Source organism: Cordyceps fumosorosea (genome assembly GCF_001636725.1).
Source record: "Cordyceps fumosorosea ARSEF 2679 chromosome Unknown scaffold_3, whole genome shotgun sequence".
Lineage (NCBI taxonomy): Eukaryota > Fungi > Ascomycota > Sordariomycetes > Hypocreales > Cordycipitaceae > Cordyceps > Cordyceps fumosorosea.
The window spans coordinates 1258227-1273222 of record NW_017387303.1 but is presented as its reverse complement, the minus strand read 5'-3'; the positions used below and the strand labels follow the sequence as shown (position 1 = coordinate 1273222).

Here is a 14996-nt window from a genome sequence, read left to right as displayed (position 1 = left end):
TGCCAAGGTCAAGACGAAAGTTGCTATCCTGGGCCAGACTGGAAAATCGACGCCAGCATTCGAAAACGAGTCAACTACGAGAAGCACAGACCTCGAAAGTATACCATGTCTGGCACAAATCCTGGCGGTCAAGGCCGAGGCAATGATCAAAATAACCCCAGGGACTTGAGCCAATACGAGTTCTCCTTCAACTATGCACTACCATCCACCGAAATAGAGCCCGATGTAAGCACCCATCACAGAATCACGCAAGAAACGTTCAACTTCTGACAAGGACCAAATAGCCAGCGGTAGAAGACATGTGCGTCTATCGGACAAGACGAACCATTTTCCCACAGGCTAATCACTGATCAGCGTCGAATCGTCATGGTCGCTTTCGGAGAGCATCAAAAACTTCCCAACCGAGTTTGGCAGAACATATCACGCATACAAGGCTGGATGTACGTCTTCACAATCCACTTCAGACATAACTGGATACCACAAAGATGGCAAAAACCAAACTAACTCTCCAAAGCATACGCTTTTCCCAACGATACCCTCGAGCAAGAACGCCTATTCCTGCAATTCAATGCTATGACGCGGCTTTTTGGGGGAAAGTTGTATTTCGCTCCTCTGTCAGCTCAAAATCCTCCGCGATTAATACTCGATGTGGCAACCGGCACGGGAGACTGGGCTATTCAAATGGGTGACGAGTTTCCACAAACGCAAATCGTGGCGACAGACTTGTCTCCTATTCAACCAGAAGATGTACCGCCCAACGTGTCTTTCTTTGTTGAGGACTCGTAAGTCGTATTTGATCTAATCGAAAGAAGTAGTGTCTGTAACACTGCAAAAGGAGATATCAGAGCTAACAATTGCGTCGGTGATTAGATCCGAACCTTGGGAGTACTCTCAAAACTACGACTATATCCATACACGAGTAACATCCGGTTGCTGGTCGTCTTTTGAAGAACAGATAGCCAAGCAAGCGTTTGAAAATCTGCAGCCCGGCGGATGGTTCGAGTCTCAAGAGTTCGATGCTGTCATCACAAGCGATGACGGCACATTGTCACCAGATTCGGCACTGGCCCGATGGTTCCACGACATGGCCGTTGCCGGCGACATGTGCGACCGACCCACCGTTATGGCGCATAAGCTTCGTGAGGTGTACGAGCGCGTGGGATTCGTAGACGTGCAGGAGCAGGTATTCAAGATGCCGAGCAACGGGTGGGCAAAGGACGAGAGGCTCAAGGACATTGGCCGCATGTGGGAGAGAAACATCATCTCCGGCCTATCTGGCTTCTCTCTTCGTATGTTTAACCGGGCGTTTAACAGAACACCAGAAGAGATTGAGGTATGCTTCTACTGCCTCTCCATGCTATAGCGTATCACTAACGTTGTCAAAGGTGGCATTAGTCGACGTCAGACGAGAGGTTTCCGACCCGCGTATACATGCATACATGCCAATGTGGGTTGTTTGGGGACGCAAGCCACTTCCGAACAAATAATAGTGGCTTTGGGGCCAAGAGACACGGGAAACATGGACGGCGGCGTTTTCATAGGGCTGTTGATAGAAGGGGGTGCTAATATTGGGCTTTGATGGTCAAGTTGCATAGTACAATGGCGTTAGAGATTGTAAGGGAGACTCTGCTTCCTCTTCCATCTATTCATGAAATTCATGGTTGAATCATAGCATTTACAACGACGATCGTGAAGGAACACCTTGGTATACCTCCCTGGTGATGTAGATGGTTGCAGAGTGGTTTGTACGAGTACCGACTTCTGTGTGTTGTTCATGCGTTTGAGCTCTGCTTCGTTTCTCGAGGTAGGACTACGCAAAGCACAATAAATAATGACGGACAAAAAACCGCGCGACTTTTATTTCTCAAGGACGCATCGGTACAAGGGCAAAAAAGCGCGTGGCGGCGCCAATTGAAGTGAAGGCCTCACCATCGCCACGCTCCCGAACATCGAGAAGCCACAACAAAAAGAAATGATCCGGAAGTTGGGAATTGAACCCAAGGCGATTCGAACGCCTAACCTTCAGGAAGTTCCAGGAACTGGAATCTGACGCGCTACCGTTGCGCCATGGGTCCGGCTTGGTTTTGAGGCTGCTTATGTGCGCTTGAATATGACACGATGTCATTACTGAGCGTAAAGAAAAAAAATGGGAAAAAGTAGTAACAAAATGCAAAAATATACGGGATATCACCGAGAGGTGGGAATTGAACCCAAGGCGATTCGAACGCCTAACCTTCAGGAATCTCCAGATACTGGAATCTGACGCGCTACCGTTGCGCCATGGGTCCCGATATGCTTGTCGTTCCGCTATTGTGCACTATAGGATATGCGCTTGGACCTTGAAAACGATACGGGCCCGCTGTTTGCCCTGGTGTTAGCAGCTCCTCAACAAAACTACTTGCGCCGTCTGTCTCTCCCATCGCAGTATCAAAGCCGACCGAGATAGCGATGTCTGCGACCGTCCGATTAGCCCGCGGCAGTCGCATTGGCCTGCTACGGGCTCCGAAGCGACCGACCGTCGTCGTCGAGCCCTGCCGCGCCTGCGCACTCCCGGCCGAGCCCCACCGAGCGCTCTGCAGCTCGACGCCGAGAGCAACACAACAGGAGCGCGGGCCCCTGTACTCGAGGAAGACCCGGCAAAGTTCCGAACCGCAGCGCGTGACGGGGACGTGGGAGCGGCCGTCTGACTTTTCACGGCCGCGGGCCCAGTACCGGGCAGAGGAAGAGGCGGGGTACCACCATAACGGGTCGTCAGGCGGCGGCGGCGGCACGGGACCGCGACGAACGGCGCGGGAGGCGGCGTCCGGGCCGCAGTCCAAGGCGGCGGTGGTGACCGTCATGCTGGCGGCGGTCGCGTTCTACGTGTGGAACTCGCAGACGGTGCCGCTGACGGGCCGGTGGCGGTTCAACTTCTTGTCGGACGAGATCGCGGAGCGGATGCACCCGGGGGCGGTGCAGAGCATCCTCAAGCAGGTGTACGAGTCGGGCGGGTTTATCCTGGGGGACGGTGACGTGCGGACAAGGATCGTCAAGAGGGTGATGCGGCGGCTGATTCCCGTGAGCGGGCTGGCGGACCTGAACTGGGAGATTTACGTCATAGCCGATGATTGTAAGCCCTTGCCCTTCCCTCGTTTTGTTTTTAAACATCAACGCTATGCTTGAAACACATGAAGACTGACACACGCATCCAGCCCAGGCCAACGCGTTCGTGCTGCCCGGCGGCAAGGTGTTCGTGTTCAGCGGGCTGTTGCGGGTGTGCGGCAACGAGGACGCGCTGGCGGCGGTGCTCGGGCACGAGATTGCTCACCAGACGGCGTCGCACTCGGCGGAGCGGCTGTCGCAGGCGTGGGTGGGCAACCTGACCACGGGGTCGCTCTTCTTCCTGGTGGGCACGCTTCCCGGATTGGCGCTGTTCGCCATATGGATGGCGACGGGCGCGTTCGTGCTGCCGGCGCTCATGTACGAGCTGCCGATGAGCCGCGCGCACGAGTACGAGGCGGACCACATCGGGCTGATGATGATGGCGGAGGCGTGCTACGACCCGCGCGCGGCGATCCCGTTCTGGCGCCGCATGAGCGAGAACGGCCAGGAGATGGACGAGGTGCTGAGCACGCATCCTTCGGTGAGTTTTCTCTTCCTCTTTTTTTTCTCTCTCTTCTGTTTTGGCGCATTGCTGGGGGGGGGGTGATGACTAATTACTTCTGGGCAGAATGAACATAGAGTGGCAAAGCTCACGCAGCTCATGCCCGAGGCCCTGGCCAAGCGGGAGCAGAGCGACTGTAGGGGGACGGAGTCGTTTGCGCGGCGGTTCAGGCTTGCCGTGAAGCAAAGGCAGCGGGAAATGCCACGGACGGAGGAAATGTGACTTTCTTCTTTTTACGAGATCCTACTCCTACTTACTGACGAGATTTCATCTTTGCTATGTCGAGAAAAACTAGACTTTAGACTCATAGATTCACCAATTCATGAAATACACTTGATTGGACTTTTTGCTGGCATGACTGTCCGTCGTGCATTGCACCGGGCTTCAAGTCGACGACAGCCTGTGCGTCATGATGCTCTGTACTAATAAGGATCTGAGATCCCAATCCGAGATCCCTGGTCAGGTCAAACTGCGACGGAAGATCGACTGCTTGTGCAAGGTGCGGGAAGTATGACATAATCCCCGGTAATAACCCAGCTTCTTGATTTGCTTCTGGGTTCTTACCCCGAGTTGCCCCTAGCTGCTGGTTATTCGTTATTAATAGTGCCATGGCCGGGCTGCCTCCCCCGCAAATTGTGCCGGCGGGCTTTTACGAATAGCAGGACGCTTATAGGCTAACTGGTAGAAAATGACGTCCCACTGGGCTTTTATAGCGGCAACTCTGTGCACCACAGTGAGGTCAAAGTTGGCTTGTGGGGGTTGAAAGGCCGAGCCGAGGTTAATGTGTGCTACCGTCATAACCAGGGCCTCGCTCTCAACTCTTCATAAGGGAAACGGCTCGTTGTTTATTCTTCTCTCCTCCACACTTTTGGATTCTGTACCACACATCTTGTCCAACCACCTTTTCTGTCAATTGTCGATATTACTACCTCCCGACAGAAATCAACCCCCAACCAATCAACCCCGTCCATCCATAAGCACCGCCATCATGTCCAAGACATTCGCCGCCGCTGAGGTCAGCAAGCACAAGGACAAGGACAACGGCCTGTGGCTCATCATTGAGGGCAGCGTCTACGATGTGACGAGTAAGTGACTTCCTAACAGCTTACGCGACGGTATCTTCCTTCGCTGCGACGGGAGAGTAGAGGTCGGCGCTGTCTCTGGCGCACTGCGCTGTCGCGTCACAAGCTTGGGCCCGCACCGCGACCTCGGCAACCGACCGCAACAACCCCTCCAGTCGGAGCAATAATAGTCGACAATTCTTCTCCAGACCACGATGCTGACTCCAATTTTTCTTATCTCGTAGACTTTGTCGATGAACATCCCGGCGGCGCCCGCGTCATCCAGCGCATGGGCGGCAAGGACGCCACCAAGGCTTTCTGGAAGTACCACGGCGAGAGCGTCCTGGCCAAGTACGGCGATCGGTTCAAGATTGGCACCGTTACCGAGTCCGCCAAGCTATAAGCACAGCGAGCGATAAGAACGGGAATCACGCGACATATGAACAATAATTCGGGACGGGAATCCTCCCGCCAGCCGCAATGCGTTGTGGCACCTGGAAGTAAACGCCATCGGCAGGCAGCTGCACTACATCGGGTCGGTCGGAAATGGAAGAAATTCCTCCGGAGACTCTAGTCAGGCGCTGCTGACATATCTGTACAATTTTTTGTCTTCTTCTTCAAGGATTCGGGGTGGGTGGGTTAGGATTTATTGTGCCTGGGTGCGGGAAGAGACGGGCTTGCAATGCGCCGATTTTGGCTAGCAAATGAATAGAGCATAGACATGTCGAATAGCATGGAAATATACTCCAAAAAATTAGTATATATTACATTTGTCCACTTGTGTCCGATTGTGTTTGCCATTTCTGGTCACCGCGGAGAAATTGCTTCAGCTGAAGGCGCAGCTCCACGGTGGTTTGCCAATCACATATCTCGCTACGGCCAACTTGCTGCAAAAGTACCATCCATACATGAAATTTGCGCAAACCTTGGTGGATGAAAGAAAGCTTGCAAAAAAAAACACAGGCAGCGAAAAACAAAACACTGCATCCCCCATCGTCCAGTACCGGTATTGCCGCACCCGTGGCGCAATCCACCAGCCCTGGTCGGCTTTCTCCAGGCTGGTTGGTTGCCTGAGAGGCTTCGGTGCTAGGCTTACAGCGGCGTTAGTCGGTGGATTAAAGAACGATCACCGGCCGGCCCCTCCTTGGCACCCTGTCCACCCCCAACACCAGCCTTTTTTAATCGAGATTCATCGCTGAGTTTGCAAGTTCAAGGAAGAGGATTGGACAAGTCGACAAAGAGAAAAAAAACGTAAAACCCAAAGAAACGCAGCCGTGCGTCGGCCCCCAATGCCTCTATGGCACCCCATAGCGAACACGACGGCGGCAGCGGTGGCGGTGACTCCAGCAGCAACGACGGCTGTGGCGATGGCGTCGGCACCGAGCTGACCAAGAAAGGAACTCTTCGTCAGAAGCGATTCACAACTCGAGGCAGGACCGGCTGCCTCACTTGCCGGTGCGTACTCATCTGCCTCCCTACTGCCTAATCTACCTACTTACCTTTCCTCCCGCCTCTCTTCTCCCTGCCCCCCGCTTCCCGACATCACCGTCGCTGACAAACCAAACAGCTCTCGCCACATCAAGTGCGACGAGACAAAGCCATTCTGCCGCCGCTGCACTAGCGGTCGTCGCGAATGCCGTGGCTACGACTTTGGTGGCAGTCCGAGCGCCGCCTCTGCCGCCTCCGGTGGCGGCTCGGAAGACAACAATGTGGCCTGCGACTGGCGTGCCCGGGAGCGAATGCAGGAAGCCGCTGCTGGGCGCCACTATCCCGCCGAGCCGGAGCCGCCCGACTGGGAATGCATGGAAGCCGCCCGATACTGTATGTCGATCCGCCCTGGCCTTGCCCTCGTTCACGCTTGTGCGGCGCCACGTAACTCCTACTGACGGAACACAGATTGCGTTTTCGTGATCCCGTGCTGCGAGGAGCAGCTAATGTCCGCTTACAAGGTGTTACCACCATGCCACGGCCCTAATCGCCCCATCTTCCTCCTCGATGTCAGCTGTCATCGGATAGCGGACGCCTCCAAGTCTCGCGGCAAGCTCTTACGCTGGACCGAGGACCCTTCTGTCGGCGGAGCCTGGGCATCTCACTCTCGCCACATGCTTGACATCCTCGACTTCGTGAACAGGGGCCTCTCTGACAAGAGTCCCCCGCCGGGGAACGCACAGGCTGTCATTCGACGAATATTCACGCTGCTGCACTTTGATCTCCTTGTCGACGCGTCAGCGTGGCGTCCGCACCTGTTGGGCTACATTGCCCTGATGCAACATATGGGCGGCGTTCGGGGACTCCTGCGACTGAACAATGGCCCGATAAACAACACGCAATGGACGATATTGATGTACGCACTGTTCCCGCTCATCATCCTATTCGCAACATTTTTCGGTGCAAGCTAACCTGTTCATCCGTCCGCTACAGCTTCGCCACTGCCGCTAATACAACGAGCCCAGCGAGCAAACAGCTTCGCGCCTTCGAGGCGTACTCGGATGAGGACGTGGAATTCCTCTCTTCCCTTGACGTCAATCCCGACCTCCCTTGTCCGCCGACTCTATTTGTTGTCTTGAAGAACCTGACACAATTACGGGGTCGAATCGCCGGCGGGAAATGCCCCAAGTCAGTCATGAACTCTTCGGTACGCGACCTCTTTGATAAGATCAGCGCTTTTGATCGCGACACATGGGCCGAGTCTGTCACCTGCGGGTCGCACGATACCGCCTCTGCAATGGCTCGCATCTTCCAAGTTGCAGTGCGGCTCTTTGGGGTACTGTCGCTGCCCCAATCCGCCACGGCCTCTTGGGCCGTCGCGGCGGGCTACCCGCGTCTACCTGGCATGTCCATGTACGACAGTGTCCGTGTCTCGCACCGGCGCGAGCTACTACTCCTTTTGGATCCTTACCGAGGCACCTTTAAGACTGTGCTCTCGCTCGCCTGGCCCTTGACGGTCGCGGGTGTCTCACTCGGAGGCGATGGTCGCGTCGAAGACCGGCTGTTCATCGCCGAATCCCTACTAGACATGTGGAAGAGCCGACTGGCTCGATGCGGCCCGATCCTGTGCCTTGAGAAGCTACGTGTGTTTTGGTCATCGAATAAGACAGCGTGGGATGATTGTTTTGACGAGCCAGTGCCGCCTCTTGCGTAGCAAAGAGCATCGTCTAAAACTTGGCATTGTCTAAAATTCGTTTAAATGGCGGCGTTATTGTTGTATATATTGGACATGGCGGTGGCCTTTGGCAACAAAGATGACGGTATATTTTCTTTCGGATATCAAAAATAGGCTTTCTGCACCGGAATCCCGTTGTCCGGTAAAAAGTAGACGAAGAACGCAATTGTGCAGCCGGCGAAACATGATCACCCTTGACCAGCTGGACTCGATTTAGGCTCTCGTCTAAAGTTGATCAATGACGAAATCGTGCTAGTCTCGGGACATTCAGGCGAATCAAGGCGGATCGAGCGGGCAAGCCGAAAGGCAAGCCAAAGGCAAGCCAAAGGCAAGCCAAAAGGTGAGTCAGAAAAAAGCCCGCCGCATGAGGAGGGGGGAGGGGATGGGAGGAGGGGGGAGAGGGCGCTTCTTACAACTTAATAAGGCACCGGCAGCCTCGTCTGGTCACCACCCGCCTTTCTCCACCATCAGCAGCTCCATCTCCCGTCTGACAGTCCCGCATCTTGAATCGTGGAGGGATCCCAGGGTCATCATCATATCATCGTTTTTGCCTCAAAAAACATGGCCTGTCAGATCTTGCTCGACTTTTCGCCACGAACCACTAGCCTGGCCCTGAGCGACACGAGCGGCCCCGGGGCTCCTTTGGGCCGTACGCAAACGGGGACGATACGACAGCGGCGATGGCACCCGCGAAGCAAGTACGGTTGCATTACATGTCGGTATGTTATCCCTTGCCCTCTTCTCCTTCATCATCATTCCCATCATTCCTTGAGTGTTTCCGTTTGTTACGTTGGTGGGCCTTGTTTTCTGCTTGTCGTATTAGACGCTGCAGCCCGGGCGGATTGCCCTCAAAACCGAATACACTTTCAATCTAATGCCTCCAATTTTAGGCATCGCCATCTTAGGTGCGATGAGGAGAAGCCGGTCTGCCGGCGTTGCATCTCGAGCCGCATTATCTGTCGCGGATACGACAACCCGACATCGGAAAAGGGCAAGCCGCAGAAGAGTGCGGTCAAGACCACCACCGCCGCCACCACCACCGCTATCACCACCGGTGGTCATCGCGCGCTGCAGACACCTCCGGACACGCCGCCGGCGCCACCGCCACCTGTTGGCAGCGAGACGAGCGCATTGGAGCCCTTTGGAAGCGTACACAGCCATAGTATCAACGTTGAGGTGGAGCCGCCAGATTGGGATTTGCAAGAGGGCATACGTTACTGTACGTCAATGGGTTCTGTGCTTGTCTTGGAAGCTTCGTTTGGGCTCTTAACTAATCGTGCTCGAAAATTTAGACGCTCAGGTGGTCTTGCCAGGTCGGAATGTCGAAGTGCGCAGCGGGGGCGGTCCAGATTTCCATGCCAAGACCTTTCGTTTCCCCAGGTTTATCTCTCAGGTGATTGGGGATCAAATCTCTAGGGCGTCCAAGGCCCGCGGTACGCTCCTAGCGCCCGGTCAATATCCTGCGTTCACGGGCGTCTGGGCCCGCTACTCTCAGCTCTTGAGCTCTAGCATCAGGGTTGTCAACGAACACATACTAGATGAAGATCCCAATGCTTCGTGGCGTGTGCTTGTCGGCATCGACCAGCTGCTAGTGCTTGACCTCTACGTTGAGCGATCACTGTGGCAAGCTCATCTCAGAGCCTTCTTTGAATATATCCAACAGAAAGGAGGCATCGCTGCGGTCCTCAATCAGCCTGAGCCTCCCTTCTACTGCTTGAATCACGTTTTGACGTAAGTAGATTTGTGTTGTGTGCATTACTTGACGACCCATATTCGAATGCTAGCCTTGCTGATCCTCTTGAGCGTCGCAGCATCGCCATCAATGTCAACACGACCAGCCCTGCAAAACAGCAAATTCATGGTTTTGACGACTGCACGGATGATCAGCTAATCTCCGTCCTTGAGTCTGCCTACAGCATGTCCATGCAGTGCCCGACAGAGCTGTATGTTGTCATGGTCTACATCTCTAGGTTACGCGCAGCCCTGGCTCGGGCAGGAAGCAAGCCAAACCGGAGGAGCACGGAGGAAAAGGTGCGGCACATCTTTGACTCGATAGACCGCTTCAATGCGGACGACTGGGCTGCAAAGCCTGAGTTCAGAGACAAGGTCAACGTTGTGGCCACCCTCGGACGCATCTTTGCCGTTGCGGTCCGCCTATATGGCATCATGACGCTTCCTCCGTCCGCCGTCGTTGCTTGGATGATGGCAGTGGAATCTGAGCCGGCGCCGGCGATGTCTTTAGCTATGAATGATGCGGTGGCAATGTGCAACACTCTGCGGATTTGGCAGAGGGAGGAGCTACTGGCACTCGCCCGGCAGTCCTGGGGCCTCCTTAGGCACACCACCTCGCTCTGCTGGCCGCTGGTGGTTGCTGGCGTAGCCTTTGCCGACGGCGCTGCGGAGGACCAAGACTTTATTGAGATGTCTCTCTTGTCCATTTGGAAGCTGCCAAACACGTCGGTATGCTTCATCACGGCGATCAAAAAACTGCGGCTGTTTTGGAGTTCGGGAAAGACCGGGTGGGAGGACTGCTTCGACCAGCCTCTTGCCTGTGTTGTGTAAAGGGTCGATCCATTCTCGCACTTTTGTAAACGAGGTTTTGAGTATCAAAAGTTTTTGCGTTGATTTTCTGTGTTCGGGCCTTTTGGCCACAACCTTGTGCTTGGCTTCATTCCTTCCAGTAACTAGCTTTACCATATGTGCGGAGAGGATCCATAAGTGTTGCCGCTCAATCCCGGCGTGGGCAGATATTCAGGCTGTATACCCGATTTTTACTTTTCAGCTCCTTTTTTTGTTGAAATTCAGCCTCGCAGCCTTGAACCGCGATGCCGCCCCCAATCAACGCAACCTGCCAACAGCCCCTCCGTCTTTAGCCTGCCTTGCCGGCGTCCCGAGCGGGCGGGCTTCCCCGCTCGCCGCGTCCCTTATTTCCCGTCAAGCTAGAGAAAGTTTCGTCCGCATCAATGCCTCACCCATCGTCTCGGCCTGGGATGGTCTCATCGCGAAGAACATGGTGCTGAAATTCGTGATTGAGGATCCCCTAGCAACAGGTTACGACAGGAGCTCGAGCAGCCCCGAGGCACCGCTGGGACGCACTGAGACCGGGGAGGTCCGACAGCGGAGGTGGGCTCCACGGGCCCGTACGGGCTGTCTCACATGCCGGTGAGTACATATTTTTCTCCTACGTCTTGCTTTCCAAGACACCCTAACGGCGAACATACCAAAAGGGCGCGCCGTATAAAATGTGACGAGACGAGACCGGTCTGCAGGCGCTGCACAGTGAGTCGCATTACATGTCGGGGATATACGCAACCCTCCCCAACGACCGGGGATGGCAGCGGTCGCCGCGATGTCGATGCGCAGAAGAAGAAGGCATGGCTTCGACCGCGCGGCGTGTCACCCGAAATTGAGCCCATGGACTGGGAATTCCAAGAGACAGTACGATACTGTACGTGACGCGCAATGCCCCTGTCCCAATACTCGGCCGAAAAAGGAAACTGATGCTGGTGGTGACGGAGGGAGCAGTTTTCGAAGTCGTCGAGCCGAGTCTCTCACCGGAGGCGCGCAGGCTGAAGCCGAGTGACCTCAAGGACCCAAACTTCCCACGACACATGCTATACGCCAACGTGGTCAGCGACCAGTTGGAGCGGGCGTCTAAAGCGCGCGGGCGGGCGCTGCGGCCCGGCGAGGACCCGGCGTTCGAGGCGTCGTGGGCGGGCTACCACCGCAGCGTGTTGGACAACATCAGCGCGGTGAATCGGCTGCTGCGTGAAGACGCGCAACATGCGCACGACGGCGCGCCGGCGACGCTGGCTATCCTACAGCTGCTCATCTCGGACCTCAAGGTCGCGCTGGCGCTGTGGGCGGCGCACCTGCGTGGGTTCCTGGCGTACGTGGCGCACCGCGGCGGCGCGACGCGCATCATGGCGCTACCGAAGCCAGAGAAGTCGCGGCTATCCCCCATATTGGCGTACGTTTTTTCCTCTGTTGTCGCACAAGATTGCTGCTTGGACGTGGGTGAAGAGACGGCTAACGGACCTGGGCGCCAGATTCACGATGCAAATTAACACGCACTGCCCGGCGGACCAGCAGATCAAGGGCTCGGACGACTTCACCGACGACGAGATACGGACGCTGATCGGCTTTGACCCAAGCAAAGTCGAGCCGTGCCCGGTCGAGTTCCACCTCGCGAGGGTGCGCATCACGCGGCTGCGCGTCGCCCTGGCCCGCGGCCGGATGAGCCCGGACGATGCCGGCCTGGCGCTCCAGGTGTGCGAAATCTTTGACACCCTATGGCGCTTCGACCTCGAGGCATGGGCTGGGGAGAAGTTTGCGGATCAGAGCGAGGAGGTGCAGGAGAAAGCGCGCGGCATAGCGCCGATATACGCGGTCGCTATTCGACTCTACGGCATCCTGACACTGCCAGCCCAGGCGGTCGGATCTTGGGCAGAGTCGGCGGATGTGTGGCGCTCATATCTGGCTGACGCCAGCGACGATGATTTGTATAAGATTCTGAGGCGGCGACACGGCGACGAGCTGCTGCGGATGCTGCGCGAGGGCTGGGTGACGGTCAGGGAGAAGCGGAAGCCGTGGCTGGCGTGGCCCCTGACGGTGGTGGGCGTGGCCGTTGCGGATGGAAAGTTGGAGGCGGATCGTGTGTTTGTGTACTCGTGCTTGATGTCGATTTGGAGGATGCCGGACGTGTCCAACTCGTCCATCACAGCGCTGGAGAAGCTCAGGGTGTTTTGGGGTTCGGGCAGGACGGGATGGGAGGAGTGCTTCGATGAGCCGATTCCGTCTGCAGTTTGAAGAGGCGGTGATTTGAGGCGGTCAAATGACGCTTGGAGAAGGGTAACTCTCAATGCAAAGAACGTCGACTGCATCTTCACGGTTCAGGTTAACAAAATGCTGTGCTTGCTTGGCTGAGACAGGAGGAGTACTTGCTCCGACGCCCCCCACCAGCAACCGTATCAGGGTTTAGGAAGAGGAGGACTATAATGCCACATGGCGGTGTGCCAAATGTACGATTGCTGAGAACTGGTCCTGATAAATGGGCTAATTAGCAGCCTCTTTCTGGTACATCCCATACCACAAGCTGTGGCCATGCACGCAAGAGGCCAACATCAGCACTAGTAATAAAGGATCGTTAACCAGGATACAGGCAAAAGGTCTCAACGGTAACCTTAATATAAACTAACTTGGTCCGTATCCTCGGATCAAAACGTCGGTCGATGAAGATGAATGTTTGCGGGCGCAGCAGGTTCGTACGGCCCACAAAGGTGATGGCCTCGGATTTCTGGGTTAATAGCCAGCGCGGCAGATGATTTCTCAGCCGGCAGCAGCCTCAAAAGAGGAAAAAGAAAATACATGGAATGAATAAGAATAAATACGAAGAAATATTTTCTGCCGGAGCCGCGTAGTGCGCCAGAGTGTGCCGAGTGGCAGGGGGGTTCAGCCTGGAGCATCTCCCCCAGTCGTAAATGGAACAAACGAAGCTGCCCCGGACCAGCAAAGTTGACTTCCGATGAGTTGGAATGATATTATTGGCTGAGAAGGGTCCGGACCAACCTCCGTCAAAGCCCGAGTCTCCCATTGGAGGATCGGAGGAGGGACTGCAGGTCAGGGCTGGCTCACTGCAGGCGCACACCCACCCTTCACCCGTTGCAGCGAGGAGGAATGGAGCGGAGGGGGGGGCCAAGCCATTCCCTTCTACCAGTTTAACTATCGTATCATGTATGAAAGACGATAGATGCGAGGTCAAGCTTCATCAAAGGCCAGATTCAGCAGTTCCGTCTCGACCACCCCCCTCCTCCTCCTCCTCCTCCTCCTCCTCCTCCTCCTCCCACACACACACACACACACGCACACACACACAAACAGGGCTACGAAATTTAAGCATGCAGGACAGCAGCAGCAGCAGTACACACCAGCCGTCGCGGCCGCTGCAGCCCAAGGCGACGACACGCGGGCAGGAACGCATCCTCGAGTCTCCCACGGTCAAGAGACGACGAGTGACCGTCATCGCCTGCCATCACTGTCGTCTGAAGAAGATCAGGGTACATACCTGCCTACCCAAGGCTCCCTCACCCCTACGACAAAACAGGTTGCTGGCCAAAAGTCCTGACACGGAGATTGCAGTGCGACGGCCAGAAACCCGCATGCTCCTCTTGCGCGACCAAGCTCGTCCCCTGCACGTACCGCGACGCCGCGCGCGAGGGCGGTCGGTCCTCGTCGGCGGTGCCGGGCGTGCTGCGGATGCTAGGGCAGCTGCGCGCCGCGGAGCTGGTGCGCGTGGTTGGGCGGCTAAAGGACGAGGCCGATGCGGAGACGATACTGTCGACGATTCGGGGGAGCGTGGAGGAACAGCGGCGGAGAGATGAGGAGAGCGCGTCGCCGTCGACGACGGTGCGAGGGCCGAGGACGCCGCCGGACGATCCGCCGCCGCCGCCGCCGCCGCCGCCGCCGCTGGATGATGATGTGGCAGCGGCGATGGGTGCGGCTGGGGGCTTGGATGTGCAGTGGTTCTGGCCGGCGTGTCAGCCGACGACGACGGCGACGACGACGACGACGACGACGACGATGGGAATGGTTGACTTTGCGCCACTCGGGGGCGTGCCGCAGGTTGTTGACGTGTACTGGTGGCCAAAGGCGTGGGCACGTCAGCCAAACGAATTTTGACTTGCCCAACTGCAGCTTTGCATCCTTCTGTTACGCTTGTGATGGAGGCCCAACAAACGACCTGCAAGCGAGTCCCTTGGTTTAGTTCTACCTAGGCTCGTCCCATCGAGTATCGACCGCCGTCCATCACGGAATCAACATTGTCAGCAGTCAACTAGCAACTAAGCCCTAGAGCGGGCAACAACTCAACTGCCACGGAGATATTTCACCAGTGAGCATGGTCTGTGTGAAACTAGATGCCATGGACTGACATTTGCGAAGTGTTACCGAGCTGCTAAATCATGTCCATCTGAGCAGCCTACACACGATCGAGCCCAAGTAGCGACAGAACAGTAAGAACCTCGATGATATTGCTCAGCATATACGCTGCTTTGCAGAGACGACCTCCGATCATTTTGTTTTAGCTTACTCACAGCTACTTGCATTTTCCGGGTGCCAAATGTTGGAGTGC

General features: G+C 56.0%; 6 protein-coding genes across 6 annotated transcripts; all 6 read left to right on the top strand.

Moving 5' to 3' along the window:
• Nucleotides 1–105: 105 nt before the first annotated feature.
• Nucleotides 106–1363, top strand: ISF_02094 (hypothetical protein; the record flags this gene model as incomplete). The annotated part of the gene is made up of 5 exons (XM_018845701.1): nucleotides 106–225; nucleotides 285–301; nucleotides 355–440; nucleotides 515–782; nucleotides 871–1363. 5 exons carry the CDS (start codon nucleotides 106–108, stop codon nucleotides 1361–1363), a joined length of 984 nt encoding a protein of 327 aa, XP_018707424.1.
• A 1085-nt stretch (nucleotides 1364–2448) lies between these two features.
• Nucleotides 2449–3865, top strand: ISF_02093 (mitochondrial metalloendopeptidase OMA1; the record flags this gene model as incomplete). Its single annotated transcript, XM_018845700.1, has 3 exons — nucleotides 2449–3109; nucleotides 3192–3622; nucleotides 3710–3865. The coding sequence occupies 3 exons, from the start codon at nucleotides 2449–2451 to the stop codon at nucleotides 3863–3865; spliced, it is 1248 nt and encodes a 415-aa protein (XP_018707423.1).
• A 766-nt stretch (nucleotides 3866–4631) lies between these two features.
• Nucleotides 4632–5107, top strand: ISF_02092 (Cytochrome b5; the record flags this gene model as incomplete). Its single annotated transcript, XM_018845699.1, has 2 exons — nucleotides 4632–4728; nucleotides 4950–5107. 2 exons carry the CDS (start codon nucleotides 4632–4634, stop codon nucleotides 5105–5107), a joined length of 255 nt encoding a protein of 84 aa, XP_018707422.1.
• An 894-nt stretch (nucleotides 5108–6001) lies between these two features.
• Nucleotides 6002–7846, top strand: ISF_02091 (C6 zinc finger domain protein; the record flags this gene model as incomplete). Its single annotated transcript, XM_018845698.1, has 4 exons — nucleotides 6002–6159; nucleotides 6272–6525; nucleotides 6601–7048; nucleotides 7126–7846. 4 exons carry the CDS (start codon nucleotides 6002–6004, stop codon nucleotides 7844–7846), a joined length of 1581 nt encoding a protein of 526 aa, XP_018707421.1.
• Nucleotides 7847–8428: 582 nt separating this feature from the next.
• ISF_02090 (C6 zinc finger domain protein) lies at nucleotides 8429–12676 on the top strand (the record flags this gene model as incomplete). Its single annotated transcript, XM_018845697.1, has 8 exons — nucleotides 8429–8586; nucleotides 8758–9086; nucleotides 9160–9598; nucleotides 9652–10323; nucleotides 10673–11029; nucleotides 11137–11315; nucleotides 11393–11837; nucleotides 11917–12676. The coding sequence occupies 8 exons, from the start codon at nucleotides 8429–8431 to the stop codon at nucleotides 12674–12676; spliced, it is 3339 nt and encodes a 1112-aa protein (XP_018707420.1).
• Nucleotides 12677–13764: 1088 nt separating this feature from the next.
• Nucleotides 13765–14545, top strand: ISF_02089 (Zn(2)-C6 fungal-type DNA-binding domain protein; the record flags this gene model as incomplete). Its single annotated transcript, XM_018845696.1, has 2 exons — nucleotides 13765–13923; nucleotides 14006–14545. The coding sequence occupies 2 exons, from the start codon at nucleotides 13765–13767 to the stop codon at nucleotides 14543–14545; spliced, it is 699 nt and encodes a 232-aa protein (XP_018707419.1).
• Between the last annotated feature and the right edge of the window lie 451 nt (nucleotides 14546–14996).